A 21758-nucleotide genomic window follows, 5' to 3' on the forward strand; every position below is an offset into this window, starting at 1 on the left:
AGGTTTTTGAAGGTCATTGGGACCGATAGGCAAAGCTGTCAGCTGCCTGTGTCTGACAATGCCCTGAAACCCAGTGCTGTTAGAAAATGAAAATCAGAGGTTCTTGTCTCCTTGCTCTGTACATCATCCCACTTATTTTCTCTTCCCCTTTCTTTTTCACCGTATAGTAGGTATTTCTGAATCCGGTTCTTTAAAAGTCACTGCACTTTGTTTCGGGGTGCTGTAAGGTATTTGGGTCTCTGTTGTCATGGAAATCAGGTAGAACTTTCCAGAGCTGTCATTCTCTATCCATGATTCTGCTTTGCTCCATGAATTTCACTTGTCCTCTTGGATAAACTAGGACAATAACTTTTATGTGGTGAAGTGTTAAGGCAGCAACAGTGACGTATGAAAAGAAGGCAAGAAAGAATTAAAGCAGTAACACTGCATCATAAACCAGACCTACAGCAGAGGGGGGGGGATGAAAAAACAGGGAAAGATGATTTTTCACATTCTGTTCTGATCTCAGTGTCATTTCTGCAAAATTTTAACATCTTTTGCTAACCACTGCTCTCAGTCAGAGGCATCATGTTGTGTGTAGGCAAGAACAACAGAATGTACAGAATACATACATGCATGCATAGATATCCTGAGCTTCCCGCACAGAAGTAACTGTCAGAGATAAGGAGCATAGAACCCAGTTACAAAATTTTAAAAATCTGACAGAAACAACACCTCTGCTGTCAGATTGGCTTTTCTCAATGTAAAACTCAGAGACATTGCTGTCTAGTGTGTTACAAATGAATAAGATTTTTGTAAGGACCAGATGCCTGTCATTTTCTTGTCAGGATGAGACTGGGAACCTTATTGCTAACTTGGTAACATCCAACCATGCTGTTTGTGTATTAGAAATCTATAGCAACAAACTTAAAAGTTCATGGAGAGGGAAAAGAAACATGGTTACCTCTGTCACCCATGGATTTTGGAATTGTAAGGATTTTGTTGAATCTGAGTTGCAAGCCACAGTATTGTTTAAAAAAAGAAAGTTTAAATCCTTAAGTGATCTTTATCTTCTGGAAGAGTATACAACATTTTGTAAAGATAACAAAACGTTACCTTAATCACTGTCAACAGACTGGGTTTATTCATCCAGCTCACCCAAACCACAATTATCAGACTGTTAAACCCAAAGCTGGCACACGTTTGTGCCTTCACATGCATGACTACTCCCATTCACTTCAGCGAGTGCACTGCCCTGTGCAAATCAGTGCATTTCAGGCTTCTCAGCTTGGGCTTGGTATGTGAAATCACTATTTTCTCCTTGATTTTTGACTGTTTTAAGGATGCCATGACCTTGTTTTGTTTTTGAATATTCTTCATCTTCAAGGGTCTTGAACAAATCAAGAACTTGTGCCTGGAACTGCTTGTGGCTTGACGTGCTGTGATCGTGGCGCTCGTTCTGCCATCTGCGGTGGGCGGGAGCTGCTCTTAATTGGAAGTGTAAAGCAGGGCACTTAATGAGACCTTTCATTCTGCAATCTGTACTGCAAGGGATTAAAATTAGTGTGTGGGATCAGGGGGAAACCACACAACTCGTTAATAACATCAGAATCAGTCCCACTAACGATGCCATGCCGTGCCTCTTGTGCTCAGGCTGTGCCTCAGCTTGGAGGCCAGATCTGGGGAGAGGCTGATCTTTAGGTCATTCCCCTTCACTGGAGGAGCTGTGTGTTCCAGTCACGTCATTTCACATCCCATTTGAGAGCTCTGATCAACAAACTGATGCTGGAACTGTGTCTTTTTGTTCTGTTACTGCTCTCTTCGGCAGGTGTCCGGGGTAGTGGGTGACAGGACTTCAGGGGTGTTGTCTCTTTTTTCAATCTGTGAAGCATTTAGGTGGTGATTCTGTATCAACTGCATTACTCCCTTGGGCCCAACTGCTTACGGTTTCAGCCAAATTAGGCAAATTGGATCCTACCCAGTGCTGTTCAAATTGTGAGGCTGAAGTATTCAAAAATCAGGCAAAGCCAGATTTATGGTTGTCTGCACAGTTGGCAGATGCTCACTGCACAGGTTTTATGTGCCAGCCTTCAGTTGTGTCCTGTGGTATTGAATACCCAAATCAGAACCAAAGTGAGCTCTAATCTCACCCACAAAAGCTAAAACATGAAGTACAGTGAATAAAAATACTCTAAGTTAAGTTTTATCAAGAGGGTAGCATCCTTCGTGTGTGTGTGTATATGTGTTCTGTTGACTGTTTTGTAAACCTCTAATGAAGATATCTAGTTTTTTTTGTAGGATTTTTAAAGATCTTTCAGAGAAAATAAACATAAAGGTACAAAAGGAGAATTAAAAATCACAGATTTTGAGTAACGAAATAAGATTTCACCATTTTCCTGTACTTTTTGGGAGTATTTTCAGTTGCTTTAAATAAGTGTTGGTGAAATTCCTAGTGAGTGTCTTCATTTCCCTGTGTTCCAGTGACATGGCTGTTGGGAAGTGGAAATAAAGGGCACAAGCTCCTCTATTTTGCCTTAGTAGCCGAGTGAGGAACGAAAGCCGTATCTCAAATCAAGATAGAATGCAGCTTATAAAAACATTCCTGTAATGAGAATCAGACGTAAGCTACTTGAATTGCCTTCCTTTTATTGTGGGACAAGAGCCTGCACACATTTATCCTTGAATAACATGTTAGCCTGCAGTAATTGGAGATGGTTTATCCCTTCATGAAAAGGGAGTAAGCATCTGTATAGGGGGTGGGGGCAGCTCTTGGGCATCAGCTGTTCCATTGTTGCTGTCCTTGTGCTTCAAACAGAAGACTTTTAAAGTAACTTTTTTGGGGTGGTTTTTTTTTCAGATCCCAGAGAACAAGAAAATGTTGTTTTTATCAGTGTTGAATTTTTCCCTGCTGCCTCATTTAGCCTGCAGTGTGGAGCTACCCTCGAGATGTTCATACATATAATAAAGGAGACCACAGGACTGAAGTGTGTTTTGAATTTGCTTTTTAAAATTAAGCAAAGTTTGTGACAGAAGGAATTGCAGGCAAGGGATGATCTCGAAGTTAGGGCAGGTCAGTGATGCCCTGAAAAAATTGAGCTGAATTCTGTGCCACAAGGGCTCTCTGTGTCTCACCAGAGACACAGACCGGTACACTACAGGTTCATTTTCATAAGAAAACTCTTTCTAAAAAGAAAAGAGAAAAAAATTATGCTTCTTCTTATTAAAAAAAAATAAATAAATAAAAGGGAAAAACATCCTCTGAAAAAGTGGAGAAAAAGTTTCTTGTGGACAACTGGCATTTCTTTTCTCTGTCTCTGTGGTGTCTGTAAAGATTATGTTCACTCTCGAAAGGTATTTCATTAAATGAAATATCTCTTTATACATCATTCAAATTAAATTATTTTTATAACTCTGTCCCTGACATGTAGGAAATTTTAAATCCAGGCAATTACTGTAATAACTTAATGATTAAAGTTTTATAAGGCTTAGGTGCATGAGATGTAATTTGAATGCAGGCTGGGAATTGGACTCTTTAACCTAATTAAGTAACAACAATTCTTACACCCTAATAAAAATAGGAGACCTAAAGCAAATGACTTTGATAGGAAAAGCTTTGAAGGAAATGAAGGACATTGGGAGAAAAACTGGCGTTGTTCCCAATGTTGGCAGCCTATTTAAAACAAAAAATCCTCAACAAAACAAAAAACCCACCCAAAACCCAACAGATCTTTCATGAAGACTTAAAGGCTGAGACATAAACTGTACCCTACAGGGAGGTGTCAATATAAGGAGTGCAGCTGATTAAAAGGTACTAAAATACATAGTTTTTGATGAAAATATAAATGAACCTGACCTCTCCTGTCTGCTCTTTACAGCTTGAAAAGACAATTAAAAGTGAGATTTCCTTGACAGGGGTAGATTTCTGAAATTGCAAAAAATTCACAATATCCCATAAAATACTTACTTTTTCCTGTAATATTTGATTTACACTCTAAAAACTATGCTGACATTCTTGTTTTAAGCTCTGCTGTTTATAAAGTAGTGGACCTACTTTGGCTACAAATTTTGTGTGCCCAATGTCTGCTTTCCCTTAGTGTGCTTTAAGGTAGGGATGTGAAACTTCCTTCCTTAACACCTGAATGGTCAGCCAAGCTCAGGCCAAAGGGAAAGGGTTGGTTTGATTTAAAATTTCCACCTGTCAGCCAGAGCAGTGAAAATCATCCTTGTGAGCTTTTCTTGAGTTGCTCATAATTCAGCCTGATAAATTAAAATTGCCAGGGACAGGTTTCCACGTACTGATGTGTGGATATGTCTCTTTAGTAGCCTGGAACAAAATGTTACTGCAATTAGCATATTAAGTTGTGTATAACAATAAAAAGAAGGACACAGAAAAATTGATTTACGTTGATGCTTGGACTTGCTTGATCTGGAAACTTGAAATTGTGTGTTGGAAAGGAGAAATATAAAATTAGCTGGGAGCAAGGCTTGTTTAGAAGGTTGAGTTCTGTCTGGCTCCCAAGAGTCCAGTCCTACTTTGTGGAAGGGCTGCGAGGCAGCAGCGTCTCTTGCAGTGACATCTGGAGCTCAGCCCACTCGGACAGACGGCATCATTTTTAGCTGCTCTGCCCCTAACAATGCCTTGTCAGAAGTTGGTTTCCCCCCAGCCCATCTCTAATGCCCTTATTATTAGCAGAGGAGCTTCCAAAATTAGTTAGAGATGTCAAAGATCACCCCTAGATAATATAGAGACTGTGACCTTGAGACACGAAGAGGAGGAGCAGCTGAGGGCAGATGGCAGATGAATGTTATCCTGATACCAGATCTGGGCTTTTAACTTCCCTAGATGGGGCCAAAGCCCTAATTTTCCCTAATGTTGACTTATCTCCTGTAGCAAATTTAATACTATCAGATGGGTAAATAGGGGTGGGAACACATATGTGTTTCCCTCCTGTGTGTATTTTAAAAACTACCATTACGATCATTAAGGTAGCTCCTAAAAATACTGATGACATTAGAAGCAAGCACTGGGCTTTTGTGCATATGGGGCTTCATTCAGAGCAGATGAGGCTCAAATCTTTCGGGGTTAATGCTGCGTCAGATTTCTGAAGCTGTAGTAAAGCAGTAGTAGAGGGTTGGGACCCGTTCTTCCAAGCTGATTTTGTAGTGATGAAAATTTGGTGTGCTACATGAACCTGCTGTTGGAAAACAAGGATGGAGGAGCAGTTTGGTCCTTACAGATACCAGGATTTATACCAGCTGACTGTTCCACATTAACCCAAAATGCTGTGTCTGTCCTACAGGGGTTCTGTGGTGTGTTTAACACTACAGGAGCAATGCAGCTGAAACCAGAGAGTATCTGAGATAATTCTTTCACAGAAGAGTTGTGTCGTGGATTGGGGTGGAATTGTGTGTTGTACCTGCTGCAGGTGCAGAGCAGAGCAACATCCTTCGTTTTGAATGGGAAATTGTGGGGAATACAAATGAGCTGTATTCTTGAATTTTTGTCTTGGTCACAAAAGTGGTTGCTGAAGATCAGCTTTTCCCATATTGAGATATTATGGTCTTTCATTCCAGAAGCTGGAACTGGTAAACTGCAGGAATAATTTATCTGGATTTTGGTGGGATGGGTGTCACCAAAAGTGTTATGTGTTGGCGCAGAACAAATATCCTGGTTGAACTCTGGTGACTGGCAGAGAATTATAAAGTACAAAACACCAAATCACCTTCCAGAGTTAGAAACTTGGATGTTTAAAAGCAGGTGCTAGAATACACCTGAGATGTTAAAAATAAACCCAAGGAAATTACGGAGAATAAATAAATTATTGCATATACAGGACAATTAAGAGACAGCTTGTATTTTTTTAATATAAATTTCACCAACTAAGCAGAAGTACATAATTTCCCAAAATATAAAAGCACCAGCTAAAAATAAATGTGTAGAACAAATGGATAAGGAGAAATTGATGTAATATAAATCTTTGTTTTCATGCTTCATTAAATGATTGTAATTACTGTTTGTGTGCTCTCTATTGAATGGAGTAGAGAAGACATTTTCTTTATTCAGTTGCTTATCTAAATATCTCATGTTGGGATGATTCTTTTTGAGTATGGTCTTAACTCTTCAGTGGGAAGTTAGTCACTGAAGGGTTGTTTAAATGCAGTGTTCAAAGCATTGCAAATTTGAAAAAAAAATAGAAATGAAAAAGGACTAAGTTGTGCAAGTAGGTCATAGAGACTGAAGGAAAAGCGAGAGAAATAGATTGCTTATTTTTAAACTGTCCTGAAAAATTGGAGTTTATCCTGTGGGAAATTTCTTGGTAACATTAAGCTGGGAAAGCCAGTAGTGGCTAATTATTGGTATTTGCTCTTTTTGAGATACCATTTGATAGTACTGTTGCTAAAGAATTTCCACAGTATTTATGCTTGAGAACTCAATGTCAAGTTTGATAATTTTATGTAATAATTTATAAGGCTATAAACAAGTTTAAACATAAAATATCTTTTTAAGACACAGTATCTAATAGCTTTTTTTAAAAAAATCCCTAAACTGGAAAGCATTTGCCAAGTTCAGAATTATTTTACTGTTGTTCTTAATAAAGAAATCTAAATCCAGCATGGTGTTTTTATGAACTGCTTGTCAGCCTGGGTGAACCTTCTTCTGAAATACTGCAGCTGCATAAAAAACTCGTGTGCAGGAAAATGAAGCAGATGGCTTTTGAAAGTAGCAGCTGGTATATAAAATACGAGGCCAGTGATAGATTTCTCCTTAAATCATAGCATAGGGCTGTTCTCTAATTTCTCCATCTTCACAAGCATGGGCTTTCCTCTGTTTTCAATTTTTATTTTAAATTGTTCTGTCTGGAGTTTGCTGTCCATTTCTGTAGCTGCGAAACTGCCTATTATTTTCTAGTAAATTTTGAGAATTCAGAAGTGACACCATCAGTAATTTCCCCATTCAAGTAAAAGAAGAAATATTTTATAAGTCTTGACATTAGAAATGAAACTGGGTTTGTGTTTATATGCCCATCGTCTGTGTGAGAAAAGCCTTTTAGTTCATGTTGTGTTCACCTCCTTTCTTTTGTTGTGATTTAGGGGTATCTTTGAACTTTTAATGGCCAAAATACTGGAGACAGAAGAGAGGTTTCTGTTCTGGCTAAAAGAAGAGTGATAAAAAAAATTAAAATATTGTTAAGAATAGAAAGTATTCTAAATAAAGGGAATTGTTGCTGAATATCAGGGCAGTAATAAATCAGGAAATATGGTGTAGGATTGTTGGATTTCAAAATCCTTTTTTGCTTTGGCGCTTACTGCCCTTTCTAAGCATTTATTCACTGATGGTGGGTGCTGTGCATTCTGGGGCGAGGGGGCAATGACAGTTTTGTTTCATTTTTTATTTTATCAGAACATGTGAAAGACTTCTTTTTTCTAGCTCTGAGAGGTGCCTTTATGCTTGGCATTCCTATTTTCCCCACACTGCAGCCCATTTTTGTACCAGACTGTTCATCGCTGTTGTGGCCAAGAAGTCAACTCCAAATGTGAAGTTCAGGTCACACTTTAATTCTGATTTGCCACCCTGTGAATGAACAAATTTTGGTGGAGTTTTTTCCTCTGACAGTGGCACTGCAGTAATACTCGCCTGGAAGCCTGAAGCAGTTTTTATTTCCATTATTCCATGTTTAATGGAACTTAAGTAGACTAATCCTTTCCCCCCAAAGCGTGCACCTGCTTGACTGTAAATCTGACTTAAACTTGTTAGAACATACTAAAAAAAATCCAGGGGAAAAGGTTCTTGAAATCAGCACAGTAGTTTGCAGCAATAAATTACTTTTGTCTCTTACCCTCCTTTAAACTCTTCTCCAATATATTTTTCTCAGGGAGTTGAGATAAGCACATTATGTGGGAATACAAAATGAGTAAGTCAGTGGAAGCAAATATGTTACAAACAACATATACCAAAATGACTCACTTCAGAGATCATACTTTGGGTTTTGATAGTTACTAAATAAAAAGTATATAGGATTTTAGCAGTGTTGCACTTGAATTCTTAATCCTGGTGTCAATCTAAGTGTTTGCCTTGTTGATCTTTATGCATTTTTATTGCTGTAACATAGTGACCGTAAAGTATTGGAGATAAATACAGATTTCATGTAATTTTATCCTTGCCAGAGCATCTGGTCTCTAGTATGGGGTGTAAATGGCATAATGGCACTCAGGTTTAGCAGGAGTGCCTTAAAGGCTTTGTGGGGCCCAAGAAAGAGATCAGGGATTGCTGTTGTGTTTTCTTGTTTTGTCACTTGGGTTTTTGGCGTGGCTTTTTGAAAACCAGATTTGTGTGACAAGTTTATATTAATCAGTTTTGTCTTACAAACTAGGTAAAACTAAGGTGTATCAAATAGCATCCTGTGGGTGTTCTTGTGGTTTAGCCTTTGGAGAGATCCCATTCTGAACAGTTAAATTGTGGAGGAGATTATGGCAGTGGTGCTTGATCTGCTTGAAAAGGCTGTGTGTGTTTACATATCTATGTATATAGAGATAGATGTATTCTTCAGCTTCTCCAGGTATTGCACACTGTTACCTGAATTTCCAGAGATCTGCACACGCTGCCAGGGAGTATGACAAGCTCAGAGATAACAGGATCTCCAGACCCCACAGAGAAGATTCATCCTCTCTCTTAACTCTTCTGAATTTGTAATCAGCAGAAAAAAACCTGATAGGTTTTGTTAGATTTCTAGGAGTTCAGTTTTTGTGCCTTTGTATGTATATAGGCTTTGTGCTCTTGAAGATGGGGTCTTTGTTTGTCTAACCCAGAAAATATTCTCATTTCTCTAGTTTAATTATATTAACAATAATAATAATAATAATAAAAGTTATAATTGAGCAAACACAAAAGACTTCTTGGAAAACTATTCAATTGCCTTGTGACAGTGCATTTAATTACCATTAAATTATCTCTTATGTCTCTTCCACTTAATATTTGCTCAGGCTTTTTCCTTAGGAGGTTGTGCTGAACCTCCTGTGAAATTCTTATCTAATCTCTGCACAGGCATTAGTTCATGCATTGATCTGATGCCATCTCAAAGAGAATAGTCAAGCAAAATTAAAGGTGATAAGAGAAGTTCTCATTGGTATTCTGGGAGTAGAAATGGAATATGCTTTTTTTTTTTTTCTTGCTGAAATTGAAAGAAGAATGTGTGCGGGCAGGTTTATGGAAAAAGGGAAAAACCAAGCCCCTTTGGCTGTCCGTAGTAGGACACTGTTAAATCCAGACCACTGCATTCTTGCCACAGGTTTCCTGAAGTTTAAAATCTCTTTTTATAACTCAAAAAGTGGAAACACTAAAATAAGGAGGTGTATATAATGTAAAATACTTCTTTTTCCCCTTCCATTCTGTTGGAAGGGGGGATGGTCTTTTACATTTTCTTAGTCAATATCTGGTGTCTGTAGTTGCAGAGTCAAACTGGGAACATGACTGGAATTTGTGAAAGCTCGCAAGCTGCAGGGCAAGAGGAGATAAACCCCAAACTTTAAATATTTGGGTAATGTTGCTTATTTATTTATGGAATAGGAGGCTAGCAGCGTTTTAAAATCATGTTTGCATGAAGCTGGAGATGCTCTTTAGCTGTTTAGTTTAACAAATCAAGCACTGGAGCACTGGGATCCACAAGGCAAAGAGCTGTGAAGATAAATGAATCCACATTTGATCATAATACATTGGGCCTTAAATTAGCATCGTTCCTGCAAGTGGAAGTTTTATGTGTCAGGACTGAAAATGTACTTTGCTACAGCCTGTTCTTGGTGTCTGAATGCCTCAAGTAATAGATGGATAACGACTTTGAAATTTCCTGGTGATGCAGAATGGTTGAAATGATTCAAAAAACTGAACACGTAGTTACAAAAAAAAAAAAAGTTCAATGACATATAAGTGATTAGCCAGTTGGTATTTGATTTGGGTGGATGTAAGACAGGTTAGCCACGGGGGTTTGTGAACAGGTTTGCTTGTTAGGTGAAGCAGTTTAGGCTGTACGTAAGGGTGAATTCTCAGAAAAATGACTTGAGGATTACTGGAAGTTGGGTATCCATATATGATCTGACCTCATTCAACACTTTTTTTGATTTTGAGGTATCCCTACATAGACCTGAGGGTGAGGAGAGCTGTGCTGTTTTCACCACCCACGTGTGTTTGCTGAGGTCATTTGTGGCAGTTTGTGGAGCCTGAAACTCCATTCCTGATTTACCTGCCCTGAGCTTCTGCTTGGCAGTTTTAGTGCAGGACCTGTTCAAAGTCCTTTCTCATGAATAGAGATCCTGGTGTAATTTATTACATTTTGCTCTTCATAGGATCATAGAACCATTTAGGTTGTAAAAGACTTGGAATATCACCACTGGCCCAGCACTGCCCCATCCACAACTGAACCATGTCCCCGAGGCCTCCATCCATACTTTGAATGGTTCCAGGCATGGTGATTCCACCACTTCCCGGCACAGTCTGTTTCCAATCCCTGACCACCCTTTCAGTGGAGAAATCATCTTAATACCCAATCTAAATCCAATTATTTAAAATTGTGAACATAATGAAGAGGAGAATTATTAATTCATATTGTGTATACTGTTACTGTGGGAATACGGAATTATTATTTCCATATGTGTGTACAAATAGGACACTACATGATGCTGAAGGGCAATTATTCTCCTGTCTCATTAGTATTTTTAGGAATTGAATTGAGAAGAGTTAAAAGCTCATTATTTTGTCATATTGAGTGGCTGTATGAATTCAAATGCAAGAGGCTTTTTTCTCATGTTTCAGCTATTGTAATAATTAATTCTCTCACTCTTGCACAGTTTATCATATTTCTTCTTCCACGTCTTTCAATAACAAATTAAAACTTGTCATGCAATTCAGATCTAGGAAGTTTTTAGGGATTTGTTTGTAGTTGGGAGCAGGAGCCAGCTGCCGCACTGGTGCTGAGGGAATGCTTGGTGGATGCTCATGTGTTCCCAGGAGAATGCTGAGTGGAGAACACCTCCAGCTGTTGGATCCACTGCTGTACTTCCTTACTCCTAAATTATGCATTTCATAGGAGTAGTAGTTTGAAATAGTTGTTCTTACAACTTGTCATCACTCAACAAGCCCACTTGGTGAAGTGTGTTGTTTTCATAGTGCATCATCCCCTCTTTGATCTGCAAGTCAGTCACATGGAGTTTTGTGGTATTTTGGGACTTGCTGCAACTTTAGGATCTCAACAGTAACTTGATGTTTCCATAAGAGGGTAACAGGAGCTGTTAAGGAAAAGCTGTTGAGATTTGTTACTGGTGCAAGATTTGCAGAGGGAAGTTCTTGGGTGCTGGTTCTGTTCTCTCTTACTGGCTGAGTTTGTTGTTGTTGTTGTTGTTAGTTACTGTATAAATTGTTTACTCCAGTGTGGTGAAAGTATTACCTAAAAAGAGAGGATTCTGCCCACATCCATGTTGGTAAATAAAACAAGTCCAGGACATGCGATGAAGATTTGAAGTGTTTCCTACTGTAAATGGTCACCACCCAGTTTCACTCTTGCTTCTTCTTGCTAGTTCAGCATTATTTTATGCCAGTGTGCAGTACAATTTGCACGTTCTTCTCTTTTTACTTCTGTTTTTATTTTCACTGTTAATTCCCAGGCATTTATCAGTTTTATTTGCATGATTAGATCTGCTTAGACAATTAAGTCCTGTTGACCAGGATGGTTCAAGAACACAGCCTGCCTTCTTGTAGTTGGAATGCAGGTGTGACCATCTGCTTAGTCATCTGTGGATTTTGATTATAGTTAATGAAACAGAGACAATATTGACATAGGGAATTTTTCAATCAAGTTCGTTGTGGTCGAAATGTGTTTCTTACCAAAATGCAGCTCATTTGTGGAGAATATGAACACAAATTCTTTTTTCTCTTCCTGGACTGTGAATTGTCATTCCAGAAAATTAAGATGTATTCATTTGAAAGTTGTTCGGGGAGTATTTTGGTCTGTGTTGGCACTGAACTGATCTTTCTGTGATGCCTACCTGCTTCTTTTGCTGTAGGTGAAAAATGACTATATGTTAGAAATAGCAGATCAAGTGGACCAGGAAATTGCTTTGAAACTAGGTTGCCTTGAAATCCGGTAAGCTGATAATTTAATTTATTATTCAACATCTCTCTGACAGAATATATACATTAATTTTGAAACTGCTTAAAGTTCATCAATTTCTGACCAGTAGAGTTGAATAAAACATCATAAGACTTCTTTTTGCTGTGAAGCAGTTTGAAGAAAAACTGAATAGACTGTATTGTAACTCACTTCTAGTGATTTTTAAATTAACATTATTTTAAAAGTTTAATTAATTACATCTTGATACTGCCTTTTGGGTGAATTCTTCATCTGAATAATTCAAAGGCCTGTGGAGTACATTGAAGTATGCTTAAAAAAAAATGCATCTGTGGTGTTATTTAGTAAATAGTCTTGTGATTCTGCATATATAAATCCTACAGCTAAAAAATGTAATTATAGATAAATGCTGCTACCTTTCCTCTCTGTATTTACTCAATTTTTAATGTGCTGTTTTGAAATGATTACATCTTAAGGATCCTTTTGGGTGTTTTTGGTGTTCTTGTCAACTGTATAGACAGCTGGAAAATAAAGATAAATATATCAGATTAAAAGATCCTTGAGAGAGTTCCCAGCTTTGAAATGCGTGTGTTGGGTTTTGGTAATTTATGGAGAATTTCCAGCCTGAAACATTTGCTTTAGTTATGCTGATGTCTCACATGGGGAGATTAGGGAAGAAGTAAAATTGATAAGAAATGAATGACAAATGCAAACTTGTTAAGAGAGAATGAAAGTGTCCTTTGAACAGTACTTTCCAAATTAAAACAAAATTTAGGCTTATGAAATTTCCCAGGTATCACAGGAGAACCTGATGCCTTTGTTACAAGTTTTGCTGGTAGCCACAGAGAAAACAAAAATTCTTTGTCTAATTGCAAACTCCGTATGCACTTACAAAATCATTGTGCCTTATTTCAAAACATGTGATGAATATAATAATCCGTGATTATGTTGTCAGCCAGGTCCTGCCTTCCTTGGTTCTCAGGCTGTGGCTCTTCAGAGCATTCTGATGAGATATTTCTCATAGATTAACTACTGAAGCTCTTTGAATGAGCATTACTGGTCCATTTTCTCCATGAAAACAACGATCTCAGCCCTCTCCTAACAAAGCTTTCCTGTTTATTTATTTACTTGTTAATGTGAACGTGTCTGGATTGAAGCAGTTTTCATCATTCCCTGCTTCCCCTGGCTCTCCCTGTTCCATGCACGGAGGGCTCTCTCAAGGGAGTGCAGTGTGAGGTAGAAAGGAGCTTCTAAAGGCCAGGTTAGGTCACTTCTTTTGGTAGCAGCAGTGGTTTAAAGTGGTTCTAAAAATGCAGTTAATTTGTAAAATAAATATCAGATCTGTTGAGGTAGAATAATAATGTACTTAATACTTGCCTTTGAATTCATTCTGCCAATGTTTTCTGATGCTGAGTGGAAGTTTTGATTATGTTGATGTTGTAGTTTTAGGCTGAATTATCCAATAATTGTTGCTTTCAAATATTTTTCCTGACTTCAGGAGATCCTACGGAGAGATGAGAGGCAATGCATTAGAAAAGAAGTCCAACTATGAAGTGTTGGAGTAAGTATTGTGTTCTAGCTTGAGGTTTGTACTGTCCCTTCTCTGCATCAGGAACAGTAAATTCAATTCAATGGCAAAACGTTTCTGTTGTAATTTTTCTATTCCATCAAGGTTGTTAAGATGCCTTAACGTAAGAAAAGGATGATGAAACCCATTGAGATGTAGAACTAGGAAAAGTGCCTTTAACTCTGGTCCAGAGAAACAGGTTTGGAGTAGTTTAAACTTGATCAGGAGGCTTGCTGTGGTTTTTAGCAATTTTGCTAATGTTCATGGGATTCGCCAGCTCTGGTTGTGAGGTGATTTTATTCCTCAGTGTTTTCTGTGCCCAGTTGCATTCTTCAGTTGCGACTCATTTGTGGCAGAGTTTAAGTTACTTGAAAATGTTTGTGGTATTGTTGTTTCTGTTTGCTCAGTGTGGGCATTTTCTGAGTTGTGACCTTGCAATTAACAAGGTTGTTGTTTATCTGTGTATCACAAATTTTAAGAAGACCAAGGAGCATCCTTGTACTGAAATATTTTGTTTACTTATTCCTGTTGTACAGGAGATAGCTTCAGTTTAAACAAGCCGAAGTCCTTCAGCTTTTTAGCAAAAACCTGAAAACTGGTTTTATTTGTATTTATATAGTGGAAAAAGTTTCAGACATACATGCATCAATGGTGTGCCCATCTCTACTAACTACCCTTTTGAAAGGATCCTGTACAGTTTAACACAAAATTGGGATAAGAGGTTGTTGCAGCAGTGAAATCTCGATTTTTTAATCTTATTTTTAATGACAAATGAGTGCTAACTTTTAGAGATGTGAAATTAGAGCATTTGGAGGAAGAAGATAAAATTTTATACAGTGAATAAGTTTAAAGGATTTTGGAGGGATCTGTGATATTACTAGGTAAAGATAACTTTAATGAATAGCCTGCTTATTTGGTATTCTGTAGTGCTCCTATATTTATTCAGATTTTTTAAAACCTTTGTTTTGTTTGAATTAGAGATTTTTTAAAATTTATTTTTTAACAACTTCTCTTTTTGTCTGTAGAAATATTAGTAAAAATATCCTGGTTGAGGAAACACATCACAAAATGAGAATAAAGTAATAAAAATAAAGAGAATGAGCAGATAGACAAGACTAAAAGGGGATATTACGAAAGATTTGAAAGTATGTGAGTTATATTTGGTGTAGTTTACATACATATGTTCCAGTAAGAACTTGAGTAAAGTATTTTTAAGTCATTTTTTTGGCAAGTCAGAAGCTACAAACATTGGTAATTAAGTTAATGACTTTGGAAACAATGAGACAAAGGAATCAGGATCATAACCGGTCACACAAAGTGTAAAATAATAATTGTGACAGGTGAGAGTTCCAGGAGGACTCAGTGTGGTGCTGCTTCCCGTTCAAGAGTGATTTCTTTCCTTCAGTCTGTGTTTTCCAAACAGTGACTGCTTTGGTTGGAAGTAATAAATTGCTGCTGTGAAAGGCAGAGTGAAGCACAGCCCTGATATGCAAAATGTAACAGCTTAATGCCGTGGAGAATTGTGCATTTCAAAAGTTTTTTCTTTTTTGAGAACCAAGATATGATTTGTATAGGATTTAGCTGGGAGAGATGAAGGATGAAACCATCTTAAAGTGACTGTACTATAGATAATTACAAGCTGGAAAGGGTCTGCAGAGAGTGCCAGTGATCCCCAAAATGCATTAATTTGATCTTATCACCCTAATAGTCCATAAATGTTTAACTGCACAAGTAATATTTATTGCTCAAGTGAGGCTTTTTGATATTTTTTGTGGGGGGATTGCTGGTTTTAGTACATCATGAGGCACTTAACCAGCTGAGAGCAATTTTTAAATGGCCCTTTTTTGCATTGGGTGTGATTGCTGCTTGCCTGCCTTTGTCAGATGTCTATTTGACGTATATTTGTCTTTGATCAGATTGTCATACGAGAACAGATCTGGATGGGAAGTGGTAGATGGGATCAAATTGTTAAGTAGCCTTTAATAGTTGGGCCTTCATGAAGTGAAAGGGGATTTTTTTCATAATAAATGTGAAGCCTGTTAGCGAGAACAGGGATAATTACAAGTACAGAAATGGGAGCTGTAGGAAGGAACAGGTGCAGCCACAATTTGGTAAAAGGCATGTTAAAATCTATTATGTTAATCTAACATTACTTTTTTTGTTGTAACTTGAATTGAGGTGAAAAATACATGATATATGCTGCCTAAAGCTGCTTATCGTTGTAAGACAAGCAGGATCACCTATCTGTAGTTGGTGTTTTATTAATCCGATCGAAGTTTGTACATTAAAAAAATTGAATTTACATTTAAGCCCACAAGTAGGCTGGAGTAGAGGAGGTTAAAGTACAAAGCTGTAGTAGAACTGTATGAACCAGGCTCTCAGTGCTGGTTGTCTCTTGTTGGCAATCAGAAAACAGATGTCTTGAGTCCTTCATCCGGAGCCCTGAGTTGGTGTCTCCCTTGTTGGCCATTCCACCCCACACAGCACAACTGGGAAGGAGTTTGTAGGATTGTGTGCGTAAATGTGTTTGTATGTTCCTATTTCCAGTGCTTATTCTCTTATTTAGAGGTATCCATAAGTTGTTGCTGGCCAGAGCATTAAATCTATGTGGTTCTTTTGCTAAATTGTCCTCCAGGAAATAAATTTGCCGTCTCAGCTAAACACAGGAAATGTTTTATTAACAAGTTTTGTTAAGCCCAAGTTGTGGTCTGCTGTACTCTGCATAGGAATTTCTTCTCAGTTTGTTGCACCCAGATCTGTACAAAAGGCTTGTCCTAGTAATGAATCAAATGAGGCTGTGGCAGCCGTGTGCTGCAGGACTGTTAAGATGAGGGATGCCAGGGTGATGGAAGGTGCTTCATTTCAGAAGCACCAACTCTCTTTCAAATGCTTAATGTTAAACTAATATATCCCTGTCAAAATGTCTTTGCATATTACTTAGATGGTAATAGTGTGTTAGATTCTTTTAACTGTGTGGGATGATAAACCAAGTATCATTTGCATTTGAGAAGAAATGCATGGAAGGAATTAACATTTATGAAGTTTTATAATCCTGCAGCTTACTGTCATTGCACAGATGCCAGTGCTGCACATGAACATTCTGCTCCTCCTGGTTGAGGATGTTTTTAGTATGAAATTGTATACTACTCATCTTCAGAGGGCTTTAAAAATACCCTGGTTTATTCTTCTGAGTGAGTTTTTTTTATTCACTTTACTGTTGGCTTTGTTCTTGTGCCGTTAGGTAGCAGTAAATAAATCCTGAATATCTCCGCTTGCTAACGGCTTTTCCTTGATTTGCCAAGTGTAAGAATTCCAGATGTATTTCTGTGTATGTTCAAAGCATGCAGTCATGGAAAGCTGCTTTCATAGTTGTTCCAGAAGCAGATAAGAAGGTTTCAAAGAGATGGTAACGTCCTAAATTTAAAGGAAAAAAGTCAATAATGCCTTTGAGCTATAAATCCTTTTCCTATTTATATTTTCCTCTTAGTTTTTCTTTTTTTACATGTGAGTTTTTTGCATTTGATTGTACAGTGGTGTCTTTTGCACTAATATTGGCAGCTTCTTGAACACCTTTTTGGAAAGCTGCTGTTCAGTTGTAGTGACATAAGCACACGTCAGACATGACATGCACAGGGCATAGAAATATTTACTGGCTCTGGTTTTCAAACCAGGGCTACAACCCAATTTGTAATTGTGAACGTGAGCTTGATAAATTCAGTTTACAATATCTGAGCTCACAGTCACCTGATTCACAGTTGCAAAAAGTGAGATTGCCTCCAAGAAAAAATTGGTAATTTAAATTTGCTCAGTATGAGGAAAAAGTAATAGTAGAAATTTTAACAACCCCTTAATTATAGTGCTTCAAAGAGTAAAACAGTAGTGGAATTGCACTCAGCATGCTTAGTGAGGTGATATATCATGAGTATTTCTTCATGGATTCCTGGATTCCTTAGGCCAAGCTGGGGCTCTGAGCAACCTGGTCTAGTGGAACATGTCCCTGCCCATGGCAATTGGATGGGTCATTAAGGTCCCATTCAAACCCAAACCATTCTACAATTCTTTATTATATCTTCTGCTCCATTCTAATACTGGTTTATTAGGGTTTTCCACTTTAGTGTTGTTCCCTCTCACCTGACTACATGCTCTAAGAATATTTTTTCTATATTCTTGAAATTATTAAAGCAAGTACAAATAACAGTTTTTATTTTCAAAACTCCTCTGTGCCCAAGCCACCATTTCAAATAACAGACTTTCCACACAGGTACCTGGTTGAATACAGTATCCTTTGGTGTTCAAACTAAATGATGCTGCTGTGCCACATTTGATAGTGGAGTGACTCTAGTTAGAATTTTAATGGTAATCTGTTTGTTACTCTTAAGATTTTCTGTGCGGGGAAAATGGTTTAGTAATTGTATATGCTAGTTAAAAACAAAACAAAAAACAGACCCAAAGCACCACCCTGTAAAGAGAAAGATGATACTGCACAATGTTTTTGATATTAATGCTGTGTTTATTTTTTCTTTCAGGAAAGATGTTGGTTTGAGACGGTTTTTCCCGAAGAGTTTACTAGATTCAGTGAAGGTAATTACAGTCCCAGTCAATCCTATACTGCTGTAAAGAAAAAAGTGGCAGAAATCTGAAAATTGCTTTATAGTTTTCACTATACAGTCCTAAGGGAATTGCTGTGCAGTTTTGCTTTGTGAAAATACATCCAAGCTGTCTGTTGGATTGGTGGGATCTAAATCCCAGTCATGCAGCTGGCAGGACAAGGATAAAGTGATTCATGCAGCCTTGCTGAGCTGCTGTGAGAGGGGCACAGCTCTGCCTCTCAAACCTTGGGGGTAAAAGTCCTTGGAGCCTCTTGTATCTAATAACTTTTTTTTTCCCCTTCCCTAAAACAAAAATGAGACTTCTGGAGAAAATGGAAGGGAACATGTAAGAAAATAAGAATATTTTACTTGGAACTTGATAAAATTGATGCCTTCCTTGCTCAAGACTGTATCCCACTTCTTATTCAAGGAAGATTTCCAGTAATTTCTGCTTATGTTAATCCTAGCTAAGACTATAAATGTTACTTGAATCTCGCTCCCATTGAAGTCCATATGTTCTCAGAGTAAAAAATGCAAATTTTTCTCAACATGTGTTGAAAAGGGGGATTAAGAATGGTCACCAAGTATTTTGCATTTATAGCCGCCTCACTATGAGTGTCCTGGTAAAATGTGTCTTACAATTCATACATGAAAGTATAAATCATAAATTGCTGTTTTGGAGCTGGTTTTGGTAAGCAGTGGAGCTTTATAGAAAGAATAAAATTCAGGTTGAGATTTGGGAAGAATCTGCATTGTGATTTAAATGGGTAAACACAAAAGGTCTGTCATGACAAGGTTTTGTTTCAAAAGACTTTTGAAAATCAGAAGCTAATGAAGTCAAGTGGATTTAAGTAATCCCCTCTGCATTTTAATTTAAGCAATTATCTGAAACTGTATTTTCTGCTAATGGGAAAAATTGTGGTAAAAGGCTCCAGACATAAAAGTATGAATAACTGTCTCAAAAATAATATTATGAAGCCAGAAAACTGTCTGACCAAGAAAATTGCGCTTTGGAAATCGTGAAGTGGGGAGAATAGCAGAAAGAAGTAGCAAGAGTTGCCAGAAGGTGAAGCTGAGCGGAACCTTGTAAAGACATGAAAAAAAATGTTGGGCATATGAAGAAGAAAAACGAGGGAAGGAGAAGTGCGTCTGCTTTTCAATGAGAATGAAATCCCTATTCAGAATAGTACAGGATTGGTCCAAATCCTTGAATTGCTCTTCCACTTTGAAAACCAGGGAATTTGAACTGGCAGGCAGAGGAAGGTTCCCAATAGCTGTGAAATATAAAATTAATTATTTCTCTCAATTCTCTCTGCTTTGAACGAACACAGAGGGGGAGCAGTGGTTCTTAGAAGTGCTTTTAAGAGCAAGTATTCAGTGCATTTTGCTTGAAGTTGCTATTTGCAGATATTTCTGATAGGTGCTTCTGTTAAGGAAGAGGTGTGTTATTTGGGGCTGTTCAGCCTGGAGAAGAGAAGGCTCTGCGGAGACCTGAGAGCTCCTTCCAGTGCCTAAAGGGGCTGAAAGAGATCTGGGGAGGGACTTTGGACAAGGGATGGAGTGGCTGGACACTGGGAATGGCTTCACACTGGCAGAGAATGGGGCTGGATGGGATATTGGGAAGAAATTCTTCCCTGTGGGGGTGGTGAGGCGCTAGCACAGGTTGCCTAGTGAAGCTGTGGATGCCCCATTACTGGGAGTGTTTAATGCCAGGTTGGATGGGACATGGAGCAACCTGAGATTGTGGAAGGTGTCCCTGCCCTTGGCAGAGAGGTGAAACAAGATGGGCTTAAAAGTTCATTCCCACCCAAACCATCCTGTGACTCTAATGGAGTTTCTATCTTTACATCTTACTCATGAACTTAAAATTTAAAGTGACCAATTCTTCTTGATGGACTGAAAAGAGCCACATAACACATGCCAGTATTCCTGGCAGTAACTGTGATGCTGGAATTGGTCAGGAAAACAAACCATGGGCAGAATATATTATCTTTCATCAACTGCGTGGCTGAAACTGGGGACACCTTGAGCTGGCAACTGCTTTTTTATTTTGTTGTGTCTTGCTCGTGGTATTTGCCAGTGATAAGCTAAGGCTGAGGTTTGCAGTTGCCTTGGAGTTGGTTTTCTCTGTAAAAATAAAGATAAAAGGGAGGTCCAGTGTAGAGTGTCTGAGCCGTAACAAAGCCTGAGGCAGCTCTGGGTGCACGAGGGGAGTCTCCTGACTGCCAAAGGCTTCCTTACCCTGTCCAGCTCTGCAGCCTCCTTAATGATCCACCTGATAGTCGGTTCTGCTAAACTGACAAAGTAATTCGAAATTACACCAAAGTCATGGATTTCTTTGTTAATTTGACCATACAGCATGTGCTGAGGGGGCTTTTTTCCAACCTATAAATGCATCATTGCAAACATGATCATTCTGTGAATATGCAACACCCTTGGATTACTGCTGCTAGAGTAACTCCTCCGAAACGCTCCACATAAACATTTCTGGCTATTTTGACTTCTGAACGTTCTGTGAAGGCTTTCTAAAAATGAGTGTCTAATCTGCCTGGAAGTGCTAACGACAAAAGGAAGTTGGTATTTGTGTAGTGCCTGGGGTGTTAACAGGCAGTGTGGGAGAATAAAGAGTTTTACTGCTGTTAAAATGGGACATTCAGATATGTTTGCATGGAGGAACAATTCCTCTCTTAACCTTGACATACTGGGAAGATAAGCTGGTTTTGCTTTCTGTCCTTGTTGTTAGTTGGAAGATACATTAGAAATGGGATTTTTAAGACCATTCAGTCACTTCAGACAGATGTTTTTATTCACAATTCTTGATGGCTTGTTCAGACTAGGGGCATCTTAGAGATACTGCTTCTCAGGCCCTGTTTTTATTTTCATATGAGTGGCTGCCTTTCAGGGATTATACATTATGAACAGGCAGATAATTCATTTTTTAAAGTACTAATTTAACTATCCTTTGTGCTGCTGTGATTATTTGTAACCTGAAAACAGTTAATAAAGTGCTAGACAACATAGTTAATATAGTTGAATTTAAATGTTTGGTTTGCTTTTTACGCTCAGTCTGCTGTTTAAATTTCATCTTTATACTGAAGGGTTTTTTGCTTATTATTAGACTGAAAGAACCCACTTTATTATGGATAGTCTAAGTTATTGTGTGCAGAGATTAACATACAGCTACAGCTGGCTTGTTATTGCCAGGTAAAAGAGAGAACGGTGATTTAGGGTTTAAAAGCTAATATAAAGGTATAAATTGTGGGTTGGTTTTTTTTGTGGGGTTTTTTGGGGTTTTTTGGGGTTTTTTTGTTGGGGTATTTTTTTTTTCTTTTTGTTTTGTTTTGTATTGGGACACAGTTCAGAAGTTGACACAAATGAGGAGCTTAGAATAAATATTCCTGAAAGGTTTAACATGTGGTCTTTTATTGTAACTTATTCAAAATGTTATTAGTTAGATACCTTCTCTATAGTATAGCAGAAATAATGTTGATCCTAAGCAGAAGTTTA

General features: G+C 38.0%; 1 protein-coding gene across 8 annotated transcripts in view; it reads left to right on the top strand.

Moving 5' to 3' along the window:
* The window catches only part of PTK2 (protein tyrosine kinase 2), a 190839-nt gene that overhangs the window by 103702 nt on the left and 65379 nt on the right, over positions 1-21758 (top strand). For all 8 annotated transcript variants that reach the window (XR_010719326.1, XM_066175437.1, XM_066175413.1 and 5 more), the window contains 3 exons: positions 12031-12110; positions 13594-13656; positions 18189-18243. Coding sequence is in view for 7 of the 8 variants with exons in the window: in XM_066175437.1 (XP_066031534.1) it covers positions 12031-12110; positions 13594-13656; positions 18189-18243 (198 nt within the window). In the remaining variant the exon portion in view is untranslated. The remainder of the gene's footprint in view (positions 1-12030; positions 12111-13593; positions 13657-18188; positions 18244-21758) is intronic.

The sequence above is a fragment of the Chamaea fasciata genome, unplaced genomic scaffold, assembly GCF_029207755.1.
Source record: "Chamaea fasciata isolate MVZ Bird 193981 ecotype frontalis unplaced genomic scaffold, bChaFas1.0.hap1 SCAF_1, whole genome shotgun sequence".
Lineage (NCBI taxonomy): Eukaryota > Metazoa > Chordata > Aves > Passeriformes > Sylviidae > Chamaea > Chamaea fasciata.